Source organism: Ostrinia furnacalis, unplaced genomic scaffold (assembly GCF_004193835.3).
Source record: "Ostrinia furnacalis isolate ACB-3 unplaced genomic scaffold, ASM419383v2 OfSCF7471, whole genome shotgun sequence".
Classification (NCBI taxonomy): Eukaryota; Metazoa; Arthropoda; class Insecta; order Lepidoptera; family Crambidae; genus Ostrinia; species Ostrinia furnacalis.
This window is the reverse complement of record NW_021137710.1, coordinates 816,683-843,830: the sequence shown is the minus strand read 5'-3', so window position 1 is coordinate 843,830 and position 27,148 is coordinate 816,683. Positions and strand designations below refer to the sequence as shown.

Sequence of the window (27,148 nt, the reverse complement as noted above, 5' to 3'; positions counted from 1 at the left end):
TATGGGCAGGGTTCCGTACGATGTCTCATTTGATTTCTGTATTAATGTTCCTCTTTTGGATTACAGTTATATTTCAGCTGGTATTTTTGTCCGTAATTATTTTGATTCTATGTAGGATTGTAGGCTGACATACTTTTTGCAAACTGTTATAGCGCGATTCCTTTGTAACTAAAAATTTAATTTTACGCTTAAGTGAATAATTGGACTCAAAGAGAAAATTTATGCAGCTGTTATATTTATGGGTTGCCAATAAAAGCTTAAGCTATTTTTGTGTTTAAGCTATATTTTTCGATAAATAAAAGAAAAAAATCGTTACTTTTTCAGTTTTGGCAGTTTCTTTTACGTAAACTTTAACATCCTAATTAAAGTAAGTATGTTAACTTTTTTGACAATGCAATTTCGGGGACAGGAGAATGTTATTTCTGTTAATCCGCTGCCGCCCATGACAGCAGTCCGCCCGCCCGGACCCGGCGTTCCTGGAACGTCGCGAGGTCACCAGCCGGCCTATTTACAACTCGCTCCGCGTGTGACCCGCTATTCCAGGAACATTCAAATTAGCTCCATTACCTTCCAAGGCAGCTATTGAGTCTCAGCATCCGAACCCGGTCAAGTTCAGTAACGGAGCTAATTTCGGTGGAATGTTCGTTGACGTTTATAGGGCACTGCATTCGCGGCGGAAACGCGCAGTAAACGCTCCAGCCACATCCTTTCTACGGGTTTATGGTTTATATTTTTTGTTTTCAGGTCGTTCGATTACTTAATTAATTGGCAAATTGACAAAGCGACCATTACTGTTGCCCGTTTAATTATAGGGACTGGCAATAATTATGTTTCCGCCGCGAATGTTGTAAGAACTACAAGTTACAGACTTGAAAGATGGCGTAACTATTTCAGATTTCGCTGTGTTGATATCGTCTAGATGGAACAAATCGTTTTCAAAAATATTTGTAAGTCTGTAAAGGGTAATTCCATGATATTTAGAACTGATAATCAATGCATTCGGAATGGTTTGATTATGGTTCATGAAAACTGATATATTTAGGTATGGTTGACAATTTGTCTGTCTATGGAACTGCTACTTAATATTTTAGGAACTGCTACTTATATTAATTTAGGTATTTTTTTCTATGCCAATTATAGTAAGTCGGTGTCGGTTTGTCGAGTCTTCCAACGTCCTTGAGGGTTGTAGCAGCTCCTTTTTCCTTTGGAAGTGTACCTACATATTATATTTAACTGACCATCGGGTATGGTTGCCATCATCTAACTTTGAATAACTTAAGCACAAAGTTAAGAGTGTCCCTCTGGCAGGGAGCATAAATCCAAGGAACGATTTTGGATGGCAGCCCTACCTAACCTGTAGTCCGAGTGTAAGTTACTGAAACTGAAATGGTAATCGTTATAATGACACAGTTATGGTTGTTGTGCATGATATAAAGTAGTAGTAAAATAGTGGAATAACCTACACTCGGGACACTTCGGCTTCTAATGGTCATATTTTATTATAGTAGAGACTTTTAAGGGGTCATTTCGCTCATAATATTATCATATTATCAGCAGTAGGTTGTTTCAGTGTAGGTAGATGTATAATTTTACAATTTTAATACTAGAGTCAGTCTGAATGGAGATCATCCGACAAGTACAAGTATTATGTGACCAAGTGGAGATTTAAAATTGATATCTTAAGGAAACAAACGCGTATCCCTTAAAAGGATCTCTGCTACAATCCTATCTTTTTAATAAGTCGGCGCCTGAGGTAAGAGGAGCTTGAGGAGTGGCGCGATAACATGCCGCGTGTCCTATCACTCTGGACGGAATCTGAATTTTAAAATCCCCTGCTTTATTTTACCTCCGACACCTACTCTATCAGATCCACTTGTTTCTTTCATCTAGAATTAGCATCATCTTGGATAAAATTATTAATAAATTCTTGCAAGAAAGGAGATTATATCAAGGTTTTGATAAGACTTTTATAATTTAAACAATTTTTTACTTTGAATTTAATTTTAAGGATTTGAAAGGTAAATGGTAACTTTGAAAGGCAAACATTAATAATTCTAGATCAATAAACAAGCGAACATAAGGCTAGAGACTCACAGACGAGATGGTACGGCAACAGATTTAAAAGTGAAGAATAGCAACTGACCTCACCGCACATTTTTATACGTTTATCATTTTAGCAAAATTTCTTTACAAAACTTGTCAATATGTTAAACATAGCAAGCTTTGGTTTTGCAAGCCATAAAAATGTAACTAAAAAGTCAAGTTACTTTAAGTAAAGTCCGTTGCAGTGTCGTCCAATCAATGAGCGCCCGGCCTATGAGCTTACACATCTAGACCTATAAACTATTCCATATCCCACCTACCTATTGGTCAGACATCTGTCTCGATGGCTTCTGCGGCATGCAGGTTGTTGACGCGCACGGTGCAGGCGGCGCGGCGGCGCGGCCCGTCGCGGCGTCCGGCGTAGTGGCCGTGGCCGTGGCTGTGGCCGTGGCCGTGGCCGTGGCCGTGCGACGCGCCCTCCTGCGTCAGCTGCTGCTGGTAGCGGGCGATGCGCTGCGCCTGCAGGTTCTGCTGGCGGTGCAGCTCTTGTTGCTGCAGCTAGGGGAGAACGGGTTTTGAGTGGCTGGGCTTTTAAGTTATGGTTGGTATATGCAGAGTAAATACAAATGAGTAGGTCATCTTCATAGAAACGCCCGAGCGCGGTTTGTATGTGAGCGCGCCAATACGTATGCGGCGCGCACGCACACTCTGACAAAATTTAGCGGGGATTAGCGGTGAGGTGCGCTGAATTTTGTCAGTGTGTGGTGGTGTGTGCGTGCGCGCCTCATACGTATTGGCGCGCGCTCACATACAAACCGCGCTCGGTGCGTTTCTATCAAGATGACCTACTCATTTGTATTTACTCTGGTATATGCTCTCGAAGGATATAGGTACTTTCACCTTTTTACGGTGTCTTGTTCATGGTACTTGATTGTGTTGTGACTTTAGGTTTAAGTGAAACTTAGGATCTCATCGGAGTTATTTTTTTTTAACGTAATTAATCAAATATTTACCTAACATACTCAGTATCAAGGTATCAGACATTACATGTATGTCTTATTTCACTAATGTAATTTTTGAGAAACGAGTATATGATTCAGTAAGTGAACTGAGAGGCCGGTGACATAATATTGAACCTTGAGAAACTGATTAAGAGAGAGATTCTCTTCAAGGGTGAGAGTCTAGGGAGAAATCGTAGAGATTGCACTTACTTGACATATACAATGTTCCGCATGATCAGTAGATCATCATCGATTCTTGTAAATGCGGCCTCTACAATCGAGGGCAGTCTTGCATTTGTTGTCTCTGATCTTCTTGTATAGCATTCCATAGACATCAAGCAAAGTATCACAAGTGGATCAGTTGCGTTCGCATACATACCTGGTTGAGGCGCAGAGCATCCTGGGTTTCCAGAGCGGCGATGTCATCAGAGTTGCCGGCTTCCATGGTGGCCTGTTGTTCCAGGAGAAGGCGCTCCTCCTCCTGCAGCCGCCTCAGGTTGGACTCCAGATGCGGATCAGTCACCAGAGCGCTCTCGTCCAGCTCCATCATGTCAGATGACGAATCCTCACTCATCGAAGATGACTTCTTCACGATCGGCCCTGAAACTATACGCAAACGCTGTTTTCTGTCTTGCTATATGTGTTGATGTCAAACATCAAGTTACATGTTAGCCACACGTTTTGTTAGTTTTAACTATTGTTTGCTAGTCTGTTTAAGATTTAGCTACTGTACAGGTTAGTTTCTAGGTGTAACCTGCCTAGCTATTAAGCAAAGATGATGATTTTTAGTAGTTAATTAGTATTAGTAATAGCTACGTCTTTGCAAGAAAATGTAGAATTTTCAATGTATTGCTTTGCTAATCATGAATGTAAATAACCTGGATGGTCCGAATCACAACGATTGCCTTGGTTGCGGCATCAAATGTAACGAGAATCAAATTTCAATGAACATGAACACATATGCTATTCATTGTTCAGTCTCTAAAGTGTTGGGTGTACTTTACTTTATTCACAGTTTGAGAGTAGGTAAGCAATTGTCCTTTTTAAAGTATGAATAAATAGCCTTACGTAACACCATGTGATCAAACCATGCGTTATAAACATTCCACCCTTCACGAGTTAGAGCTCGCGCCAGTCACGACACATTTATGTCCATGTTTTCACGAGAGCATAAGCTCGTTTTGACGGTAGAGCGTGATTATTTGTGAACATTGTTGTATAGAGTGGTTTACGTAAACCACTGCGGAGCGAGCCAAAACTGGGGGTCTATTCCGTACGACAATGCCTGTAATTTCAGATCCATCTCTTTCACTCATACCGCGAAGTCTTCATGAGCGAAAGTGACGAATAGAGTAGAAAGTACTGGAATCGGTTGCGGAGTAGGCCCGATGAGTTGGCTCGGGCCCTTGTGACGTCGCCCTGTCTGCGAGTGTGACGACACACCAGACGTTGACGTCACGAGAAAGCCGGGGATTAGCGGGAGTCAGACAATTGTGACGTGTTGATATTCAGGGAAGGCATATACCGAAAGTTTGGGAAGGAAATATGAATAACATTCAATATTCGCGTCTAAACATGAATAGCTGAAAGTTATCATTAGTCAAACTCGTATTTCATTGATCTAAACAGAAAAACCAAAGCAAAAGAGCACTGCGCTAACGTCACGCGCGAAAGTACGAAGATTGCCGCAGCGCGCAGCAGGCAGGCAGATCTACACGGGTTGACTATAATCGTCCGCCACAATGCGCTATCTAGACGTTTATTTAGCTCGTAAAGGACGCCAGAAACTAGGCCAGGGGACTGCACTACATTCGGATATGCATACCTAATATTCAAGCGGTTGCTTAATATCAGAAAACGAACAAAACATTAGGACTAGCTTATTTAAAAAACGAATACCAGATTCTTTAATTCACGTTAATTAAAATTATATTAAAATTAAAAATGATCTTATTTAATGTACATTATTAACAATGCTATTATAATATTGTTTCGATGGCGGTTCTCTCCATCTCTACGAAGCTCCAAAGCTTTTAAGTTCCGACTATCAGATCTACGAGTACATAACATATGTTTAACCATCTATGCTATTCGGTTGCTTATCGCAAATCTTTGCCGAATCTAGCCCAGCTTATTTGAATAATACATTAGCCGGCTAAAATGGGGAGAGCATTAAGAATACATAAGCGGCTGTCCCTGTCAACTGTTTGTGTCCAATTCGGCGGAACATTTTCACGGATAAAAGGCAAAAATTCCAAGAATAATAAACGGAATTAGCGGGATGAGTCTGTCTGTGGATTTAGGACGTCTAAGGTCTAAAATAGAAGACACGAGTACCTTGGATCGTGTATTTGTAGACTGGATAATATCATGAAGTAATTAATGAAGTGATCTCTGAATACGTACAGTCAGCGTCAAATAGTTCGTGACATCCAAAGTGGTCAAAAAGTTGACCTCACAAACTTATTCCAAATATAACAAATACGTGTTGCGAATTTTTTCGCTATTTAGGATGGCATGAACTATTTGACGCTGACTGTACTTGGGTAATGTATACTTATTAGGAATTATGTTTTCATAGGGGCCACTTAAAAATTAGGGATTGATGGTGAAAACGGGCATAACACTACCAAAGAAGTTATGGATTGTATGGTAAACTCTTAGATTAATAAAACCTAGATAGATACTTAGTCAGTGCACGAAAGGTGAGGCAGATTTTAGTAAGCCAGAATGGCTTACTCGTAAACGTCACATGAACTGTCAAAGTGAAAAATTGGTAAACACGTCCGACGACTTTTAATTAATTAAGACGGTTTGTGCTGTGAAAGGGTGTCTAAATACATCAGAAAAACTAAAGAAAGTGACCAGTGTTACATTTCATAAGTAAGTACTACGATTCGACGCGTATTTTGCTTGAATTTGGCTTTCAAAAATTAAATACGGGAATGATACCAGTAACAAGAAAATTTATTTCCCAATTGTTCGCCGTACAAATACACTTCCTTTTTTATGAAATCGAGACTTTTCAGTCGATTTATCTTATTGTAATTAAGTAGGTACTTTGAATTCAATAAATAAGTAAGTATATGATGCGTTTTGTTTTTGTTAGTTACAAAATAATTAAAAACGTATTAAAAATTTCCCTACTTTCGGGAAAATCGCCTTCACTGTCTACACTCCCCAACAAAATTGACACTAATGACATAAGATTTTTGCCTCACTCTTGACGAAGCGTTTGTATGAAGACTATCCATCTAGGTTTTATTAATCTAAGGGTAAACTACAATTTCCTACAGGATCGCATCCAAGGGGAAATATCGGAAACGGTATGGAATAAACGCTGTAACATGTTTCCTCTGAAAGCTTTTGCAAACAGCCGGTGTGGGTGCAACGTAAAGTTTCCATTTTCCGGTTAGAGCCGGAAGCCTAGGCTTTACTCTCATACCCTCAATTCTCAATCAATTGCCGACGTAATCTCGGCCGTTAGGTTGACTCTCAAGTCACGTCAATTTCTAGACTTTACGTTAACTTTCATTAAAAATCTTGGAATTAATTATGCCTTTTATGCATATTAAAGCAACGAAATAATTAGTAGTCACTAAAGAATAACTTGCAATTTTGCTTGCGTTGTAGAGTTTTGATTTCTATAATTTCTTCCTTAAAAAGTTAATGAGTAGCTTACGAATCGAATTGATATCAAGGCGATATGTACGAGTCGTCAAAGCTAATATCATTGTCAATTCTTATCGTAGTTATTAAACGCTTTTCCTGCATTCGACAGGAGGCGCACGAGTGGGCAGGATCACGTTTTATCGAAAGATGAAACGAGGCGAGCTTTCCTCCCCCTCCCTTCTACACGTGTAAGGATCGCATTGTTATTTCCCTCCCTCCCAGGGAAAGCGTTTAAAGTATAACGAGAGGGAACAAACATAACTTGCAACAATTTCTTGGAAACGTTTCTCTTATCGGTCGACGATTGGAGAGCGGACGTGTAACGTGTTTACTGCTGACATCTGTAAAACTGCAAGACTCAAGATTTTTTATTCATTATATTTATCTATCACGAAAGTATCATCTTTAAATATAAAACTGAAAGGCCTGACTCACTCATCACGAAATCTTAGAAACTACAAGTGCTAGGAGTCTCAAATTTTGCATGGGGTTCCTTTTAGAACACAGGTGCTCACTAAGCCGGGATTTTGCAAAAATCAACCCCTAAGCGGGTAAGACGGGGTCTACGCATAGGTACGAAGTCGCGGGCGGCCGCTAGTCTATATTACATTTACGTTTATATTTCACACATGTTACAACAGTTTCTTTAAGTAAGTATGTTCTATATTTTTGTTTAATATCCCAAAAACAGAAACTGATACAACGAAAAAGTAACTAAGTTTGTTTTATTTCAATGCTTGCCGTTTAACGTTGGTTAATAACAAACTAAGTAGTAAGAAGAAACTAAGTAGGTAGTAAGAACTTTAATATTTCACATTACAATGCTTCGAACAATAAAGTTTTATGAAGCAGCTCGGTTATAAACTTTGAAACATTCGTTTCATTGTTTTTAAAGTTTGTGTTGTAGTTACATAATGCGAACTGAAAGAGTGGAAAATCTTCATGACGTTATTGCAACATTTTATTGTGATTTATTTTATCTTAATCCTGGCTAACTTATGTTTCGTACCTACTGGAATTTCGGTAGTTAATTCCAACACACAAACATCCACTAATGGGCATTAGCATTCCTTTAATGGGTTGCGAATTAATTTTAAGTTTCGTCCAGTATCAGTTTAATTTGAGATCATACTATCATCTACAAACAAACCTTACTACAATAAATCTTTCAATACCTACTTTGTCTGAGTATTTAAAGTGTGTCCCCTTAAACTTGAATAAGTACCTATTCGATTTATTTATACCGACTAAAATATTGTTGAATTTTAATAGAATGCCGATGCAAAATTTTCCCCGACAACGTCACAAACTGGATCCAGCGAATTAATCCAAATTTTGAAATACTCCGATACTGAGCAGCTGGCTGGGTGCCACAGTTACTTGTGATTTATCAGTTAATTGTAGCGTAAACTGCCGAGATTTATGGCTGCTGGGGACACATTCCGATCACGAACTGGATAATCTTATAGAGCTACTAGCGGGCGCCCGCAACTTCGTACGCGTGGATCCTGTTTTACCGCCGTAGGGGTTGAATTTTGCAAAATCCCGTCTTAGTGAGCTCCTACGTTCTAAAAGGAACCCCCATGCAAAATTTGAGAGTACTTGTACATTTCTGAGATTTCGTGATGAGTGAGTCAGTCAATCAGTGACCTTTCGCTTTTAATATATGTAGATTGAAGTGTGTTTATACGGAAGATTAAACTTCTACCTAATTGGTCTACCAGGCGTCACGGGCAATATGAAACAATGCAGATCTCTATTGGAATATGAATGAAGATGAATTGTTTTCGCTTGCTATAAAAAATTCCCTAGAATACATTTGACTAGACTAGTATATTAGATGTCGGTACATATTGCTTCGAAAGCTTTTCTTAATGTTAAAACATAAAAACTTTTAACTTTGAGTAGCTAGTGCATTAATTGTTTCCTAAAACATCTCTACAATCCAATATTTTAACTCAGCAAATATTATAACCCTGCTTCTGCAGTATCAATGCTAACATTTGAACATTTCAAGCAACACGGAGAGGCTCTCATTTGCCATTCAAAGTTTAACCGTGCCCTGCAACATTGCCGTATTAATAAGTTTGACTTTCAGATTGGCCGGTTTAGTTTCGAGGACTCAAGACAAACCGCACTGTTAAATTAGTATAGTTCGTGCTGGTTCAGCAAGTACACTTGGAACAAGAAATTGGGTCACAGGCTCGAACTTTACACTAGTATTTATATTTACCATAGAAAGTGTACGTTTACGTTTCTTGGCGTCTACATTTTTACACGCTTATGTGTTACGTAACTTGAAGTAACTGAGTAGAAGTTTGGGTACATGGAAAGGAACCGATGGAGTAGAAACTACTTAAGTAAAACTTTTAAGAATCAATATCGTTGACGGAGATAAGCTTAGAGCATAAACGGGTTGCAAGTTTGCAAAATGCAGTCAGACTAGTTGGCTGACGGCTATCGCTGAATAAATTGAGCAGGTATGATAGAATTGTTCTGTTTTACGCGTAGGCAGAAGACTTCAGTTCTGTCACTAAACCAAGATAGCGAAACGAAGAAACACTAATCATCTCGCGCTTTTCTACATAGAAACGCGTGGCAATCAGGTTATTTTCTGTATGAATCTGTTGGTATAGGCAGCTGTTTCAGCTTCACGAATGCTAAGTCGACGCAAAGAAATGTATAAAAGGGTGGTCATAATATGCTACGGGTGAAAAAAATAAGTAAAGTTAATGCTTTACTTACAATTTTGAGCTAACCGATAACTAAAATTGCTAGCCCGTTCATCACCAATTTACTCGATCGTCGTCGATGCAGGTCAGGTTTATATAATTTCCAATTACCTACCTCGGAGGTAACAAGATATCCAATCAACGTGGGAGGTTTAGCCTGGATAGCCTATTGATTTGCTCCGTCTAAGCTAGATTGAGTTTCCATTTTACATGGCCGGTTTAAGATGGGGAATGGGGCTAAATTGATATTTTATTGTGCTTTGTTCAGGCTGAAATATTTTACAAGTGGTTATGTTTGTGGTTAAGTGTTGGAATAAAATTAAATACTTATTTATATTAGACCCGAGGAAAGTGACAATGTGCATAGACTTTTTTTAAATATTTAACTAAATTACAATCGCGATAAGTAAACTCATCTTGATAAAATGCCTGAATCTTATAGGTATAGCTGACAAAATCCATTAAGTTATAAATATTATAAGATATAGGACTCAGGTCCACTTTTTTTAAATCCTCAACGGGGAAGCTCTTGGCCTGTATCTCACTTGATGGTAAGTGACGATCAGGCCGAAGGTGGAAGCGAGCTTCACCCGGAATCCTCAACTACAGAGGAACTGGCTATCTTACCTCTAACTGCCGAAACACAACAATGCCGTTAACATTATTGTTATGGCGACAACCTTAGGTAAGATGGTGGTAGCTAGCCAGGTGGACTTAGAACAAGCCCTACCACCAACCTGCATCATTTAAAAACGATCTATGGGAAAAAGACTATTTTTATTTATGCGCGTAGAAGATTAGGTAGCCTTAATTACGTTCGTCCGCAATGATCATATTTTATTAAAAAGGACTGTTAACTGGCTACCGATTTTTACCGGATGGGTTATAGTGGGAACGAGCTTTTGGTCTCACGGTCTCCGCTGTCGTTGCCGCTAAGCCTCAGTGAATTCAGAAACTATACCAACTTGTAGAGAAACTAGAGATGGAATCATGATACAGTTCTAATTTATCGACGCGCAATGCAGATATTATGTAATGTAAGTATAATGTAAACTTAAGAATATAGCCTACATTTCTATTGCAAAATGGCACTCATCAGTTACAACTACAGAATGTTTGATATGCAGGTTAATTACATTATTTAAGAATTAGATTGTAGTTATAATTATCCTTGCCTTCAACGCCAGTCAAACAACTCAAATATATTCTATTTAACACGTTCGTAGTCTCATTTCAGCAACAAATTAGTATAGATTATGCGGCAGAGGCGATGGTTAATTAATTTTTCATTAATAGGCAGCATGTGCAATCAATGGGCGTCATCCGACGTTTAATTAATATGCAATCAATCAGCGGCGCACGTCTAATTATAACGAGAAGGGATGGCAGAGTTAAGCACGTGTGGCCTGAAGTAGACAGATTTCAGTATGTTGTTTATTTCAGAACCGTCGTAATGTAGACATTTTTCAGCAAATACAATTCAGATTCCTGATTAGACTTCTTGATTTCTAAAGTTATTTACTTTGGTACGTACTAAATGGTGTACATAATTAAAAGATGTTTAGTTCTAATATTAATTTAAATCTCAGTTAATAATAAGCAATTACGTAACTAACAAATGGATATGGAATCTAAAAAGTAGCCTCACAAAATATCTTACCAACCTACTATGAACGTACTGTAATAAAACCAATACACGTACAGAAAGAAACTTTTACCGATACATAGGAAATAACTAATACCGAGAACTCGTACGAATATAATACGTACCGAGCATTCCAATAGTGCAGCCGGCGAAGGTTAAAACAAAGGACGGTATGCAATAGCTGCATCCGGCCCACGAAAGCTCCTGCCGCCGCGCCCCGCATTCCCGGAGCTTTCAGAGCTTATCGAGCTTTCAATTTCCGGTCGAACTGTTCCCGGTAATTTTACTTCTACAGTTGAGAGTTATGCGCGGAATTTGTATCCCAGTTTATATTAGAGCTAGTTCCGCTACCAGTTTCGAACTAAATTAACTACTGTCACTTTATTAACTGATATGTGTACTGTGTGTTTTTGATAACATAAATAGGTTAATTAAACAAAACAGTTTGTGTAAAACTAAAGTTGAAATAAAATGTGAAACAAGCAAACATGTAAAAAAATAATGTAATAAAAACTAAAACTTACTTCCAATATCCACGTGACACAACGGTGCATAATATTGCTAAAAATAAAACGTATAATTATAAATGCAACTCAACAAACAGTCCAGTCAAGAGGTGTTCGCCATTATTGGAACGTGGATTCAGGTTAATTAACCGCAGTTTAACGGACCATCGCAAATTGGACTTGCAGTGTCATTCAGACACTGTGATTTGTCACTGAATAATTTAACTGAGCCAAAATTAGTGTTGAAACTAATGGAAATTGCATCACTAGTTAGCCACTAACTTAGAATGACTGAATTTGTGACTAACTCAAACTGATAAGGATGTTTTCAACATTTTATGTATCATGAAATGTGTCCGTAAATCTAACAATTACGGAAACGAGTGAAACTGCGACTTTCTGTCTGGATGTGTCTAATATTTACTAATTTCAAAACCGTCTCCACCCACCGAGACTATAAAACACTGCCACTCAAACATATCTAAAAGTAATAGATAACAATTTATTTTATCTTTACATCACTTAAACTAATATTTACATAAGCACGTTGCACTTTGTCTCTTACTCTTAATATCACAAACATCGTCTCTGCCGACTAGTAGTCCTTACTACAAACAAAACAACACTATGTATAGTCATTGGTCACTGTAGACGTCGTCCTTCTCATCGTCCTTTCCACCTGAAAGTACCGAAAATCAACATAAAGGAACAAAATAAAAGGAAAACTCAAAGCGTGCAATTAAAAAGTGTTCGAAGCATAATCGCATGCGACATCGATTCGAAAAATATCAAATAAAAAGACGATAGGTACAATTAAAAAAGGAATGAATACGACTACATTTTCGTTTGCATTGTTTCACGATGATGGAGTGTGATGATGTCAGATTATAAGTAGCACTTACTCAGGTAGGGCTCGCCCATCGTGCCAGGAAGGTAAGGGCAGCTGGTGACGTGGTTGAAGTTCTGTGACTGCATTTCCTCTTGGTCGGTCTCGCGGTGGTAGAAGTAATTGAAGTTGGATACGATGACGGGCACGGGGAGCGCGATGGTGAGCACGCCGGCGATGGCGCACAGCGAACCCACAATCTTGCCCCACACTCCCACCGGTCTACACAGAAAACATACTGTCAGTAACCCACACAAAGGTCCCAAACAAAACGACAAAACTAATTGTTGTTAACAAACAAATGATGGTGATATGAACATGCGTTAAAAATACCCAAAACGAGATAACTACTAACAAAATGGACGTGTTTGGATGTAAAGAACACAACTAAACGGAACGAAAGTAACGACAAACAAAAATCCTATTCGGGAATCCTGTAATGTGCAATAAGGCAAGGTTTTATATCTTTCAGACCATTCGCTTTGCAGTAGAGAGAAGAACGCGAGCAATACAATTTCATTCATCACCATTCACACCCGCCAGCTGTTACACAGTGTGTAACGTATACTTATCGCTTTGCATTGGTTACCGCCAGCGTTGGTGCTCAACTGAACACACAGACTTCAGTCTTACTTGTGCTGGTGAAGCCATTACAGTTACGATGAAGGGTCACAATAAAAGCTTTGCAGTCACATCGCAACTTTAATAGCTTCCAGAACAGTTAAGACAACAGTTCTGATCTCCTTTTGAGCACTCGAGAGAAAGAGTTGGTAGGGGGTTCGAAACAAAAAGAAAAATACGAGTTTGATGCCGTAACTACCACATGAACAACTAAGATTTACTTCTGTGCCTACACAAAGACTTTCCGTCATGCATATTAAAATTATATTACGTCTAAAACATTCACTTCATGTACCTCTATCGAAAATGGTGTGTAAGCTAACGATGGAAAGCTGATGTAAAAAATCAAGCGGTGAAAAATATTCTGAACGCCAATTTTACATAGCAGCTAAATGTAAAATTTACCACATGTCCTAGGGGTTCAATATGAAGCGATTTTTGTTAACTAGATTGAGAGATTCAGACGGTACGTATTCTAACTGGTGATGCAGTGAAGCGAAATGGGATGCCACCGTCTATTGGACGGCAAACGGCACGTGTACGATGGTGCGAGCGGTTGTAGTTGATCACCATTTTCGACAAGCTAAGGTAAACGTCATTTGAACGATCACAACACCAACACAGGATAGGACACATTTAATTTAGCAGAAGCATACAGAGGAGCGTACAGGTGACGAGTGCTTGGAACACTGACGCGCCACTCCAACTCCTCAGAATCGGATCTAAGCTGACTCAGGTCACGCAAAAGCTGTTCTCTCATAATAAATACGCTTTGGGAGGGGCGATTGTCACACCGACGACGGAATGTGGTAGGTATAAAATATGCTGGATCATTTTCGTGCTATGGAAAATTTTACATTAATGCTTCCGTGTAAAATTGCAAAGGGTTCAGGAAGATAATAAAAACAGTTAAATTACCAAGACATCAATGAACGTTCATAAACGTGCAGTATTCTGTAAAGAGTGAATGTAGTAGGTAGAGTGTGAAGTGATCAGTTAAGCTCTAGGCGAACTGACGACAAATCAAATTGAAGCAGAATATGTATAGTTATGATGTGGCGAAAGATATCGCAACAGTGTTAAAATGCCAATGTAGGGTTGAAGGAAAAAATGAAATGACGAGAATGCAAATACAAATTTTAGGGTGAAGTCGCTGTATCATACGTCATATCTCCATAGCCTACGGTCGTCATTGTCACGACCGCCCACCAAAACGCATCTGGTATGGATTTGAAGAAGCTGTTCTCACTTCCGGCCTCAGCGAAGTACACCGCGGAGGAAAACAGGACGACACCTTTAAGAACAAGCACACACCAACGGAGAATAGAGTGCGACATACAGTGCGGGGAGGCTGCGAGCGGTCGCGGGCGGGCCGCGCGGTTACCTCATGTCGCCGTAACCGACGGTGGTCATCGTTATGACGGCCCACCAAAAGGCGTCAGGTATGGAAGAAAAATTTGAATCAGGGCGATCTTTTTCGGCAAAGTATACGGCACTGGAGAACACGATCACCCCTGCGAACACAAGACACGTTGTGCACGCAAGCCGGCGACCACGCCGCGTCACCGCGCGGCGCCGGCAGCGCGACTGCCGCTGCTCTCCGTGGCACTCACAAAACGCTGCCATCTCATATTTTAACTGAACCACTTCTTCAAGTCTAATATTAAGTTTTCTTTACTTTCCCCAATAAAAAGAGTTTAACATTTCGGCATATTAATTTAAATCGTAATTTAAAGAAATTCACTAGCGTAATCAACTTACCGATGAACAAGAAGAATATCAGTAGTCCCAGTTCACGCATGGATGCCTTGAGGGTGCGACCGAGGATCTGTAAGCCCTTGGAGTGACGAGACAGTTTGAAGATTCGGAACACGCGCACCAGACGGATGACACGCAGGATGGCGAGGCTCATGGCTTGGTTGGTGGACTTGTCTTGAGGGGAGACCGGGGCTCGGGGCAGGTTCAGCGTGTCCTCTTCTTCCGCAACGACGGTAGCCAACGTGATGAAGTAGGGAATAATCGCGATAATATCGATAATGTTCATCACGTCGCGGAAAAAGTTAAATTTATTCGGACATGCCAAGAACCGCACTATCAACTCGAAGGTGAACCAGATGATGCAGAGGGTCTCGATCAGGAAGAACGGGTCGGTGATGTCGGGGACCTCATCCTCCTCGATCTTGGTGCCGTTGGTGGTGGTGTTGAACACCTTGTAGTGCTTGAACTCCGGCAGGGTCTCGAGGCAGAAGATGACGATGGACAGCAGGATGACGAAGACGGAGATGATGGCCACGACGCGAGCGGCTTGGGAGCTCTCGGGGTACTCGAAGAGCAGCCAGATTTTGCGCTGGCGCTCGTTGGAGGGCAGGGGCTTCTCTTCTTCCTTTATGAATCCTTCATCCTCACTGCAAAAGAGGTTGTGTATTAGTATTCTATTAAAGTTAAATCTTATTTGCGACATGATACTACCTTGATGAAAGCGTGATCATGTAATTATTTTCTTTGCTATAGTGAAGGCTTCTAGTTGTGTTGTGGCGGTGGTGTCGGTGAGGTCATAGTTTCGTGGAGAAATACAATAGCAAAGAATTTAAAGGTTGAGTTCTTAGAGTTCGCATAGCCTTAACAATTCGAGTAATCAGGGGTGATGTGGAACATACCGGAACTTGTTGGTAGCCTGCTCCCCCAGCTCGTAGAACTTAATCTCCTCGGAGAACACGTCGAGGGGCACGTTAACGGGCCGCCGGAGGCGCCCGCCGCTCTGGTAGTAATACAGGATGGCGTCGAAAGATGGGCGGTTCCGATCGAAGAAGTACTCGTTCCTGTGGAAAGGGAGATGAAGATCATAGAACGTTCGATTATCACAAATTACTCTAATCTGAATAATATTTTTAACTGAAAACTGATTCACCGTGGAATTTAAGTCGCGGAGATGACCAAAGTATTTTGCGTCTATTTCAGACATTTGCACACAATTATGTAAAGATGAAAATGAAAATATTTTATTACATACAAGTAAACAAACTTCGTTACAGTACAGACGACGGCACGTCAACGTAACCACTGTGGGTTCTTGTGCTGTAGTAATAGGGGCGATCTTGCAACAAAAATGGGTAGCCTGATGTGCTGTCGTGTGTACATTTTGCTAAACTTCCTTTTAAGTATAAAATACCTATATTAAAGATACGATGAATTAATATGAACAGTTGGGCCATGTAGGTACAAGTATTTTTATAAACTGCCACTGTCTTTCCCATCCACTTACTTCGAACGAATAAAATATTTAATCTAAAATATTCTAAAATAGAAAGAAAAACTTTACTAATAAATTAAAATTAACGATTTTTATTTGCGCTGTCTTTCCTATACTTGAACAGTACCTACTTAATTAGAACTTTCAGATTCTCCATTACCTAAGTCGTCGCACCCATAAGATAAATGCATCAACTCACCTCAACGGGTCGAAATAGCGTATTCTCCGGGCGGGGTCGCCCAGAAGCGTTTCTGGGAATTGGTTCAGTGTACGCAGTTGAGTCTCGAACTTCAGGCCGCTGACCTGTGGACAAAACAAAACATTAACGCACTCAGTCTGATTAATACACCTAATGAATTAGCCGCGTGTCTATAGGGAGGTCTGGCACAACGGCTGCCAGGTTGACAGCCATTGTGCGGCTCAAACAACGTTGGGCGCGGTCAGGTTGTGATGGGTGATCAATTTTTCAGTGACTTACTATTTGTATCTTTAGCTATTAACAGAGACAGAAATCATAATGTCTATTTCGTCGACATGTCTGAAAAATGAATTAAGGGATCTTCAAAACAAATTATGGTGATCCAAAATACAGACTCATCTTTATGCAATCGAGTAATAAAGCGAGAATGCCAAGTGCGACTAGTTAATTTACTGTCCAATTTCACGAATGATTTGTCACTGAAAGGTCAACCAGTATATGAACCGGGTTTTATTACCATAATAACGGCAAGTTATAAATATTGTAGCCAAAAGTTATATAAATCGTGTAAATATTTGTAACATTCGGCTGATGTTTACCGTGCTCTATTGTTTACACTCAATCCCTTCGAGAACAATATGTAAATACAACAGTATTAGTTAAAGCCCGTTGAGCGCAAACAGACACGGCCTCGGTGTCTGGACTGGATACATAAATTGTGCTGTAACAGTGCTGCAGAACTAGCCAAATGGTCTGAAGGCACGGTAGGCTTTAACGATTTGTTCGCGATCCTTAAAAGGCAGTTTAAATGCTTTAAAGTCAAAGAAAGTAATTTGTGACTCGGACGGGACATTTAAACGATGCGGCGAGTAAGCAGCAGTCTTATTATGGTGATGGGTAGGCGCACTTTAGCGTCCTTATTGACTATCCTTGTTTCTAATAACGCATAAGTGTGACTCTTACTTGTAGGTGAGCTTTACTTGTGTGTGTACGTGTATAGCGTAATGTCTATCAAAACTTTTGAAAAACGAACACAAGCGAGCCACCACACATGTAAAGCTCACTCGCCTTCGTGAATTGCAACAACTAACCAACAACTAACACGTTGTTATAAAATAGGTTGGTTTGTTCGTTTCAGTCAAATGACGTCTACTGCTGGACAAAGGTGTCCTCAAAGGATTTTTACAACGGCATAGAGTAGGTATTGAACTATATTTGAATTCAAATAGAGTTATTTGATTGTGATGTTATTTTTCCACAATATCTAACGACAGTGCGGTGAAAGAATATTTTATTATACCTCTAGTACCTTCATTTTTTTACAATTTAACTTTATTTTGGATTCAAGAAATCAAAATATCATTAGGTTTGTCCAGACGGGTGACCGTATGCGCCATTCTTGAACGTAAGTAAAGCGATGTTGGGTATCTTGAAATTCTATTTTTGCTAGAAAGTATACAGGCATCCTAAAGAATTTGAGATTCAGTTTAATATGTGACTGCGCACCTATGCACAAATAAAGACGTACTTAAGCGATTCCATATTTTTTTATGATTTTTGTCTTATAATGAAATCGTTTGGTCGTCGTGTAGTCAAGACCATCCTACTAATATTAGAAATGCGATATTATAATGAAATTATATTGTTACTCTTTCACGCAAAAACTGCTTAACGGATTTTGATGAAACTTTACAGTATTATTTTTTATAACCCAGAATAACATATAGGCTATAATTTATGACGATCTGTGACAAACTAAATTTCACGCGGGTGAAGCCGCGGGCAAAAGCTAGTATCGACAAAATAATGAAATTCTTTCGATGAAGACTGGTGTGCGTTCACCTTTAGTTCATATTGAAGCAAAGACAAAAGAATCGCGGGGTTCTGTAGTGAGCGGACGTGGCATAAAGTTTACAGCACACATCACTCCACGTCAGCGGAGATCCGAAAGCCGTTTGCGGCTGCGTTTACGGCGCGAATATTAATTAAAATCACTTCATAACGCTGCGCTGCAGCCGCCCTTGAGAACGCACAATAAAAGTATTTTCGGAGGCGGCCATTGCCAACCGGAGTAACATCCGCGAAAGAAATAACATACTTTACGCGGGTACAGTAGCTTTGTAATGTTCAGTCTGTATTACGAGTAGGTATGTTAGAATGACAGCAATATTTGTCCGCGTTTCTTTCAAGTTTCCTCTGATAGTAATAAAAACTTGATGTTCGAAGAGTCACAATTAATCTTAGCTGGTCCTCCAAGCCGTGCTGCTAAAACAACGCTAAGCTGCTAACAGACGAGTCTACTGAGGCATCTCCAGCTGTGGCGATGCCTAGCAAAACGGTGGCTGGGTCGTAAACAGACGACTACTGACTGCAGCGCTTGTAAATATTGGGATCGATCCGACGCTTGTTTACGCGTGGTGTCATTGATGCGTGCGCGCGTGGATTAGCGGTACAAAGGCCGCGGTCGCAGGTTTGCTTCCCGCGAGGACAATGGTATTATGACTATTATAATGATGTTAACTACTATTATAATGATTTTCGCAGACTTCAGAAGAATCATTCTGTCGCGATCGAAGATCCTAAAGTATTTTGAATTTCGACACCAAAGGAAATATTCAGCGAACATAATACTCGTACAACCTGAAGTTGGCAGGATGTTTCTAGACAATTTGACATTGTTTAGTAACGTCTCAAACCTTTCGCTCTCTTTGTACTTAATTACAATTCATTTCATATGTATATGAATCGATCACGAATTTGCATCTACCATACGAGTAAGTTACTTTGTCTATAGTCCTAGACGTTTAAATTAAGTTTGAAGTTAAATAGTGGCATACATTCGTCACCAAAATGGAGGTAACGAACAACTTCTAAATGTGAGGTATTGTAGTTCCCAGTAAACGAACACAAAGGCTTTCTGAAGTCAAAGTTTGCAGTTGCAAATTGCCACCTGTAGCGGCAGTTCAAGTTAGAGACCGGGGCATTAATCATAAACTGTTAGGAAGTTGGTAAATACCCAACAATCCCAATAACTGCACCGGTTGAGCCCAAACTTCGGCAAACTTGTAAACTGGCTATAAATACAGGCACACTTATGTACCGCAGCGTGCATCGGTTAATTTTAGAAAGTCTTACATTAAAAGCTTTTTAGCAACACGTCGGTATTCAACTGAGTGCCTTTTTATTGGGCACTCAAACGAGTTTACTTTATGATCGATCTCATTTCTGGTTATAGGTACGACAAGTTTTGCTTTCCTATAGACAGCTCCATCAGATAAGTTATTGATGTTCACTGGTCAGACGTATATGCTGATGAAGAGAAAAATATATGGGTGGGAACAAGAGGAAGGAATTTTCTCCTAGTCGTTCTTTTTCTATAGTGGAGGTAGCAACAAGAAATTAAGTCATAATACTGATAACAGACTATAATTTTATTATGTATAGGACGCTTTAGTCAGCTGACTGGTCTTAAACAGAATGGCGACTTGACGTCCCCTCCTAAGTTCAGAATTATTTTAGTTTTGTCATGTTGCCTATTCAAAGACTATAAACTAATGTAGTCCTCTTACTGTTGGATAATCAGCCAGCTCCCCGGGCTAACATAAACTTCACTGGCTGGGATTTATTGGCGGTCAAGCTGTAGTTAATGGCCAACATCTAATGCAGAGACGGGGATTGGTTTATCGATTGTACCAACGTTATCGTTGAGCACACTAATAATGTAAGTAGTTACTGTCATTGTAAAAACCTCCAAAGACTTAGGCTGAGTTGCTCCACCCACCTTTGACTGTAACTATAACGATAACCGGTGTTTTTTATGACAGATTTTTGACATTTGTTTTAAAGTTAAAGTAAGATGATGCAACCCAGCCTTAGTGTTAAGTTTAAATTAGCCTGAGCAAAGCGGCGAGGAAGAGCTAGTTTTATATTATCAAAGGTTTCTATCTCCGATATCCTACGAAATATCCAGAAAGGTAATAAATAATACAGCCGGGCCCATCTCCGTACCAGTCCTCAAAGTCCTTTGACTCGGGACTTATCTACGATCGCGAATACTCGAAACTCTCGAATAAAATCGATACAGGGCGATAGAGAATCGAGATAGGGCTGTCACGACTTGTATTTTAATTTCCTGATAAAAGTATATTTGAAAAAGTTTCTTGGAAAATATGAACGGTTAAATTTGACGAAGTATATATTTTCATTTAATCTTTAATCTCTGACGGTTTGATGGTGCAATTACGTCTTGAACGTAATGGCTACTGGGCCTGGTTCTTGGGCGGTTTAATTCAGAAAATGGTAGTTTCGAAATTGCTTGCAAGCCTTCGAGAAAATGCATTGTCCGGTACCTCGCAACAGCGTAATTGGTATGTTGTTTTTGAAACATTTTCATTGCAAATTACGAGTAGATTCAAAAGCTACAGTAGTACGTACGAGTAGACTATACTTATTTATACAGCAATCTTTATTACCTGGTGCAACGTGTCGTGGGCGTGGTCTATCTTTAGTTTATTAAGATTACGACTGCTACTGACAAAAGGTTATATTGTTCCTAAATGTCAAATTTTATAGCAATATTAATGTAGTGACATTACCCTATAAAATTATGCCCCCAGAATATCAACTATAAACAAACGCAGCTGAGAGCACACGTTTGTAAAAATATTACATTTTTCTTCCACTTGCGAATGATATTCTCGATGCAGCGTCGCGGAAGGAGATACATAAAATGCAATTACCCGCACCTCCCACTCGGAATAAGCCCGTGTGAAATGAAGTGCAAGGATATTTATCCATTTCCCTGTGTCGAGGACGCGAGGCACGGAAAAATCTTATTTCCAGATAAAATTTCCTGCAATGATTGCCTAGAGCGAGTTACAGAATACGTTTTGAACGGACGATTTTTCATATTTCTAGTTCTATATTTGGAAAAAAAAAACAGATTTATAAGGGAAAACATTTTGTTGCAAGGTTGTGTTTCTGTGGGCACATTAAATAAACTTAAAAAAAATGGCTAATGATGAAGTTCATTATGTGACCTTACTTGATTAAATTGACCTTTCTTTAACAGACTGAAAAACCTGGTGTTTGGTGGAACTAAAACTCGAGTTATAAATAATCATACTACATAGTTTCACAATTAGCAAGGTAAACGGAGGTTTGTTTCAGATTGTAAAACTACAGTGTTTAGAAAAACTGCTGTAAATCATATTAATTGTACAATGTACAGTTTCCTTGGCCTGCAGTTCACAAATAAACTTGATAACTGATTCTGGTAACAGCTGTCTCTAATTGTTTGGAGTTTTACACAAATCTATCTGATATAAATAGATAGAGAATGTGTATTCACCTGTTATTGTAATATGGCCAGTTTTTATGGACAAGGTCAGAGCTTTTACTATTTCAGCAGAACGCTAGAATACGTTTGGAATTTTAAAAAAAGTTTTATCTTTAAATACTCGTACATTGGTTTGCCCAAAAACATTTTCGTCCATTGCTCGATATTCATAAGTTTTTTATATTATTATGTTATATGTATCTATTTTCTCCTTATTCTCTATGCCTACGTGGTCATATTGAAATTAAACTTATAAAAAGTTCGTGAAATGCAATCATGCAATTTAGACTAAACATATAATTATTGACATTATAAAAAAATTGTAAAATATCAGGTCATTAAACCAAAATAAAATACGATTGATTAACTACGCACTAAAATTCGTTCCATTGATTTAGATGCTGAAACCGATGTAGCGAATAAAACAGCGAAGTGTGGTATAATTTATTGGGGCCTCGCGCATGCGCCGTAAAATTCTACGCGGAGTGCCACTTTGTAGTTTGTAAACATGCGAGCGCAGAAAAAGTTTAGTTTACTACAATAAACGGTAATTATGACCTGCCAAAGATGTTGGACTTGGAAAATGGTTCAAAAAATCAAAGCCAATTTTTGTACCAGGTGTGTTCAGGGCACTTATACACGTCACCACCATTGAATAGCCTTGTTCTAATGGAACTGCTGCTGTCATTGCCAGACAGGAGATGAAGTAATGAAAAAAGTCATTCTTGAAGTTACTGAAGACCGTTGGAAAGCCGAGGCTCACCCAAAGCCATTGGTATAGTACATTCAGCGTCAAATAGTTCGTCACACCCAAAGTAGCCAAACACCAACACGTTTGTTACAGTTACATAGGAATAAAGTTGTGCAAAATGTTCGGTTGAAACGAACGAACGAACGAAAGTAGTGTTATCAACTTTTTGGCCACTTAGGGTTCGTTCGTTTCAGCCAAATGACGTCCACTGCTGGACAAAGGCCTTAGGGTGTCACGATCTATTTGACGCTGACTGTACAGACACTAGAATGAATCTACGAAATACAAATAAATAATGATATTGCCACAATAGTGTAGATCTGTAAATGCTATGAAACTTGGGAGAATTTCAGGTCTAAAGCCAACCGCAGGCTTTAACCACAAGTGACAAACGCAATTTGAAGTGTAACGAAGCATACCTGTATGGTACGTATCTCATGAAAAGCGGACCATACAGTGGTCTGCATACCTAATTATGTACTTATAAAAGTAATTCTCTAAATATCACATATAAACAACGTGTCAGTGCGGTCAGTGACATTTTGCTTCAAAAATGCATTGCGACTTAGCCAATTCAATCAGAATCGTCATTCAATCGTAGAGTAATGCATCATTAGGTCACGTTGACATTGATGAGTGGCCTCCTAGTTTATTAAACAACTTGACGAAGGCCTCAATTATACGTCCCCGCCTATGTTATCAATAGCTGGAAAATGCAACTAATAAATGCATACCCAGTAATAAACATGGATGTGGCATTTTAATCTATTCTTTGGTGAGTTTATTTGGATTTAAAGAATTGAAGTTTATTTTTGGAGAAAATACCGATAAGTACATTTTAGTTTCAATTACTTTATCATATGTACTGGTTAGTTAGAAAACTAGTACCTACCAAGATTGAATGTGTTCACGATATATTAGCCTGATTTTTTATCATTCCTAAGGTGAGAATGCATTTCTATGAGAAATGAGACAAACGCTCCTCCAACCGCATCTCAATAACTACTGCACCATTTATCCGTCTGTTACTATGACATTGACAGATATTATTATTTATCACTGATCTCCACTGCATAAGCACGACCTCTAATTTACCAGAGGCAAACAGCATTGTATATTCTGCAAAAAGTCCATTGATGCTTATCTTTAAAAACTCTACAACAAAACACAACGTCGCGTCCACCCGTGGGTGGTTCTTTGCCAGCCATTAACTGTAACTGCCGTGTTGGTGCGTAAACACCACCGCTGGAAATACTCCCATTTCACGCATTACTGCTTTTAATATCTGCAGTGGGTAAACGCGGGTAAGTGCCCGTTATTAGCCTGGGATATACGAGGCTAGTTTTTTAAAAGGAGAGTAAGGTATGTTGACGGGTTTAGGTTTCAAAGAATTAGTTATTTTAGGCCAGCTATTGATAACATAGTATACAAGGGCCTCTAATTAGGACAATTTAAAAGGTAAGTAATTCTAGATTTTATGAGTTTTGAATCCCTTCTCCAACTTAAGCTATCGACGGTTAATGTCTTTATTTTATGCATTGCTTTAAGAGGAAACATTAAATCTGTATTGTCTCATAGAGAGCCAAAGCTGTGTAAACAGATTGAGTATTTAGCAGCAGCCTACACAGATCCGCATCCTACTGAAAACTAAGTTAGCAACAACAAAACAGAACTGCCACTAATATAAGTTGAATGGGCGGCTGAAACTTTCATCTGACTTGTTAACGAGAGCGTGGAACGAATTTAGACATGTCCAATGTCCATAAATAATTTGCCCGGCCGTAATCGTCAATCGACTCGGTAAAAAAAGATCGTCGTTGGGCGGAATCGGTCGGACCCTGGAATCGGTCGATGACTATTGCATTTTGAATTCGCAGGGACATTATGCAATTTAATTCTAATTTTAAGGGCTCGTAGTAGTAAGTTTTATTTACGAAATTATTAATCTTACTTGTACCTTTGTGGCCACACTAGTTTTGTATTTATAGAGATCATTTCATTGGTGGGTTGACGAATTACTCGGTTTTAAAGTGTAAATTGACCCGCATAATTAATTACACAGGATATTGCAGTCGTGATTCATCTTATTGTTGGATAATGAAAAGAAACTATTCTAATTTTAAAAGTGATAGAGTCACACGTCGCGTCGTTCTGTTTTATTATATGAGAACTTTATGGCGGTTCATAGGTTAATTTTCATCTTCTTAAACTACGTCCTGTAATTACTTTACGGTACTATGTCCAGCAGTAGAGGTTTTTGTTGGCTGAAACGATAGAACGAACAAACTGTTATGTTCTATTGAAAAATAACGTTAATGACGCAGCTTTGTTGAACTACGGTGTATCTGTCACCAGTGTTTCTCTTTCATAATAAACCTAGTCGAGATAAACACGATACAATTAACAAAGAAACTAAACAATGCTTTCTTTGCGGGTGGTACAATAGGCTCAGCTGTCGGACAGATCTAAACCTGTCCCGGTTTAGACTGCAAGTGGGGCACGTTATCTTGAGTCTCAACTCAGTCTCAAGGTGATATCTTATTCATTTTGAATCCTCCACAATCGCTGTTTCCTTCTAGCTCGCGCTAGATCGTTTTAATATGGCGTCGAATGAGACACAAAGAGATACTGCTTCTTGATTTTCTACTCAAATCATTCCGAAGAGTTGTTTTAGAAATAAACTTAGTATTTTTTATGTCGCTAGAATAAAGTACCTAGTCTACTTTTGATTGCAAAACTTTTGAGCCATATTCTAATAATTTAATCTACTCTAAATTGGAAAACTCAAACACTCAACTAAAGCTAATCCAATATTTTCGTTCCCGTCTCACTTTAAATTCATATTTCTCGGGAAGGAAATCTCTCGGTCGCCAAATTATTTAAATCGTCCAAAGCAATCCTAGCTCTTGACCGTTTTTTAGTAATTAATGTCGTCAGTAGCTCGCAAGACGAGTTCTGTAAGATACTCGAGTCCGCGCGAGAGTACTAAAGCGGACTCGAGTACGCCGCGGCGTTGGGTACAGTGGAAATGAAAGGGCGACTTTTTGCTTGCGTTAATAGAAAATGGTGTGATTTGCATTTTGAGACCAACGTTGAGGGTTATTACAGAGATAGTTTTGTGAAAGATTTCCAGGACGTGTGGAGAATTTTAGTGGGAGCTTACTAATGTGAATGGAACGTGTTGAATGCTAACATGAATTTAGAGTGAGGAATTTATGCATTCATTGTATGCAATGTCGTTGAGTGTTTAGCTAATGCATTTATGTAGGAAAGATAATTTGTTCTATTTAGCCTGGGTACAGACCACCGAATTTCAGTTGGCCAATAGTTGAGTCGGGTTGTTAATCAGTATGAAGATGTATGGAAGTGCGCACACTACACCAATTTGGTATCGGCCGATTCTTCATACAAATTAGAATTGGGCCCAACTATTGGCCAACTAAAAATCGGTGGTCTGCGCCTAGGCTAAGTACAATTTTTATACGGCGTCGCGTTACATTGTGTCGTTATGTGCATTTGCTATTCTGAAATAGACAGTTAGTTTGTAAGTTGATTTAAAAATATCGAAACCACACTGAATGCAAATGGTAACGGGGCACGAGTTCGCGATTTTGTCCGTGATTTAATATGGGCTACACAGAAGTTTAAAGTAGAGTTTGCATGGTAAAGGAAGACTTTGAATTACAGGGAAATAGGCAACTGTAACTTAACAAAGGTAATTGCTATTTTAACGGTTTAAAGGAGCCTTAATAATAATTTATGAATACGAGTGATTTAACAAGATTTCAAACCCTAAACTCGGTAAAAGAAAACTAATGATATACGACTTTTTGTGACAATATTGTTATAATAAAGTTATGCGGTAAAACTTCGTTCAGTTTCGGCGCTGTCACGGAGCAAATTGAATTAATAAATTGTATAGTGCAAAAGCTCTGAATTTTTTCACACAAAATTGCGCAAAATCTGCATTGCGGTCAGCCAAAACGAGCACGAGCCTGGGTGGAACAGTGGCCTTATAGAGATACATTTTGGAACAAAAGAAACGTTCTTTACTGTACTTTTTTGCTCCTACACACTGGTAGGGCAAAAAGATTATGAGACATGCATTCGTAAAGGCTCTATAAGCGCAAAACTTTATTGTTTTTAAGATTTTATTAGTCTTTTACTTTTATTTTTTCTTTAAATATTTCATGACTTCTTATCACTATCTAATAGTCTATACAAATAAAGAAATTTTGACTTTGACTCTTAATTCACTACATAATTCTGGAAATATGTGTATTTTCACCAAACTTATACTTTTACTGAGACAAATCGCCATCCACGCGTCTGTATGCTATCCATAGTCGATAGCACATAAAAGTATAATTTATTACTATAATTTAAGTTGCAAAAATTGTTCTTAGTGTAACCACATATTACTAGTAGGTTACTGTATAACTGAATAAGATTTCACAGTGCTTAGTTCAATTATATAACGTCTGTACAAAAGGTATCGATAAAA

The 27,148-nt window shown here is 39.0% G+C and overlaps 1 protein-coding gene across 6 annotated transcripts in view; it reads right to left on the bottom strand.

Moving 5' to 3' along the window:
* Positions 1-27,148, bottom strand: part of shaker (potassium voltage-gated channel protein Shaker) — a 466,602-nt gene that overhangs the window by 11,523 nt on the left and 427,931 nt on the right. For 5 of the 6 annotated variants that reach the window (XM_028321153.1, XM_028321155.1, XM_028321154.1 and 2 more), the window contains 6 exons: positions 16,556-16,659; positions 15,764-15,925; positions 14,868-15,511; positions 14,271-14,400; positions 12,502-12,707; positions 12,165-12,278 (listed from right to left, as the gene is read on the bottom strand). In XM_028321153.1, the coding sequence (XP_028176954.1) occupies positions 12,235-12,278; positions 12,502-12,707; positions 14,271-14,400; positions 14,868-15,511; positions 15,764-15,925; positions 16,556-16,659 (1,290 nt within the window). In that variant the 3' untranslated portion in view covers positions 12,165-12,234. Of the gene's footprint in view, positions 1-2,363; positions 2,602-3,423; positions 3,651-12,164; positions 12,279-12,501; positions 12,708-14,270; positions 14,401-14,867; positions 15,512-15,763; positions 15,926-16,555; positions 16,660-27,148 lie in introns of those variants that run through there. The other variant, XM_028321157.1, reaches the window with a different exon arrangement.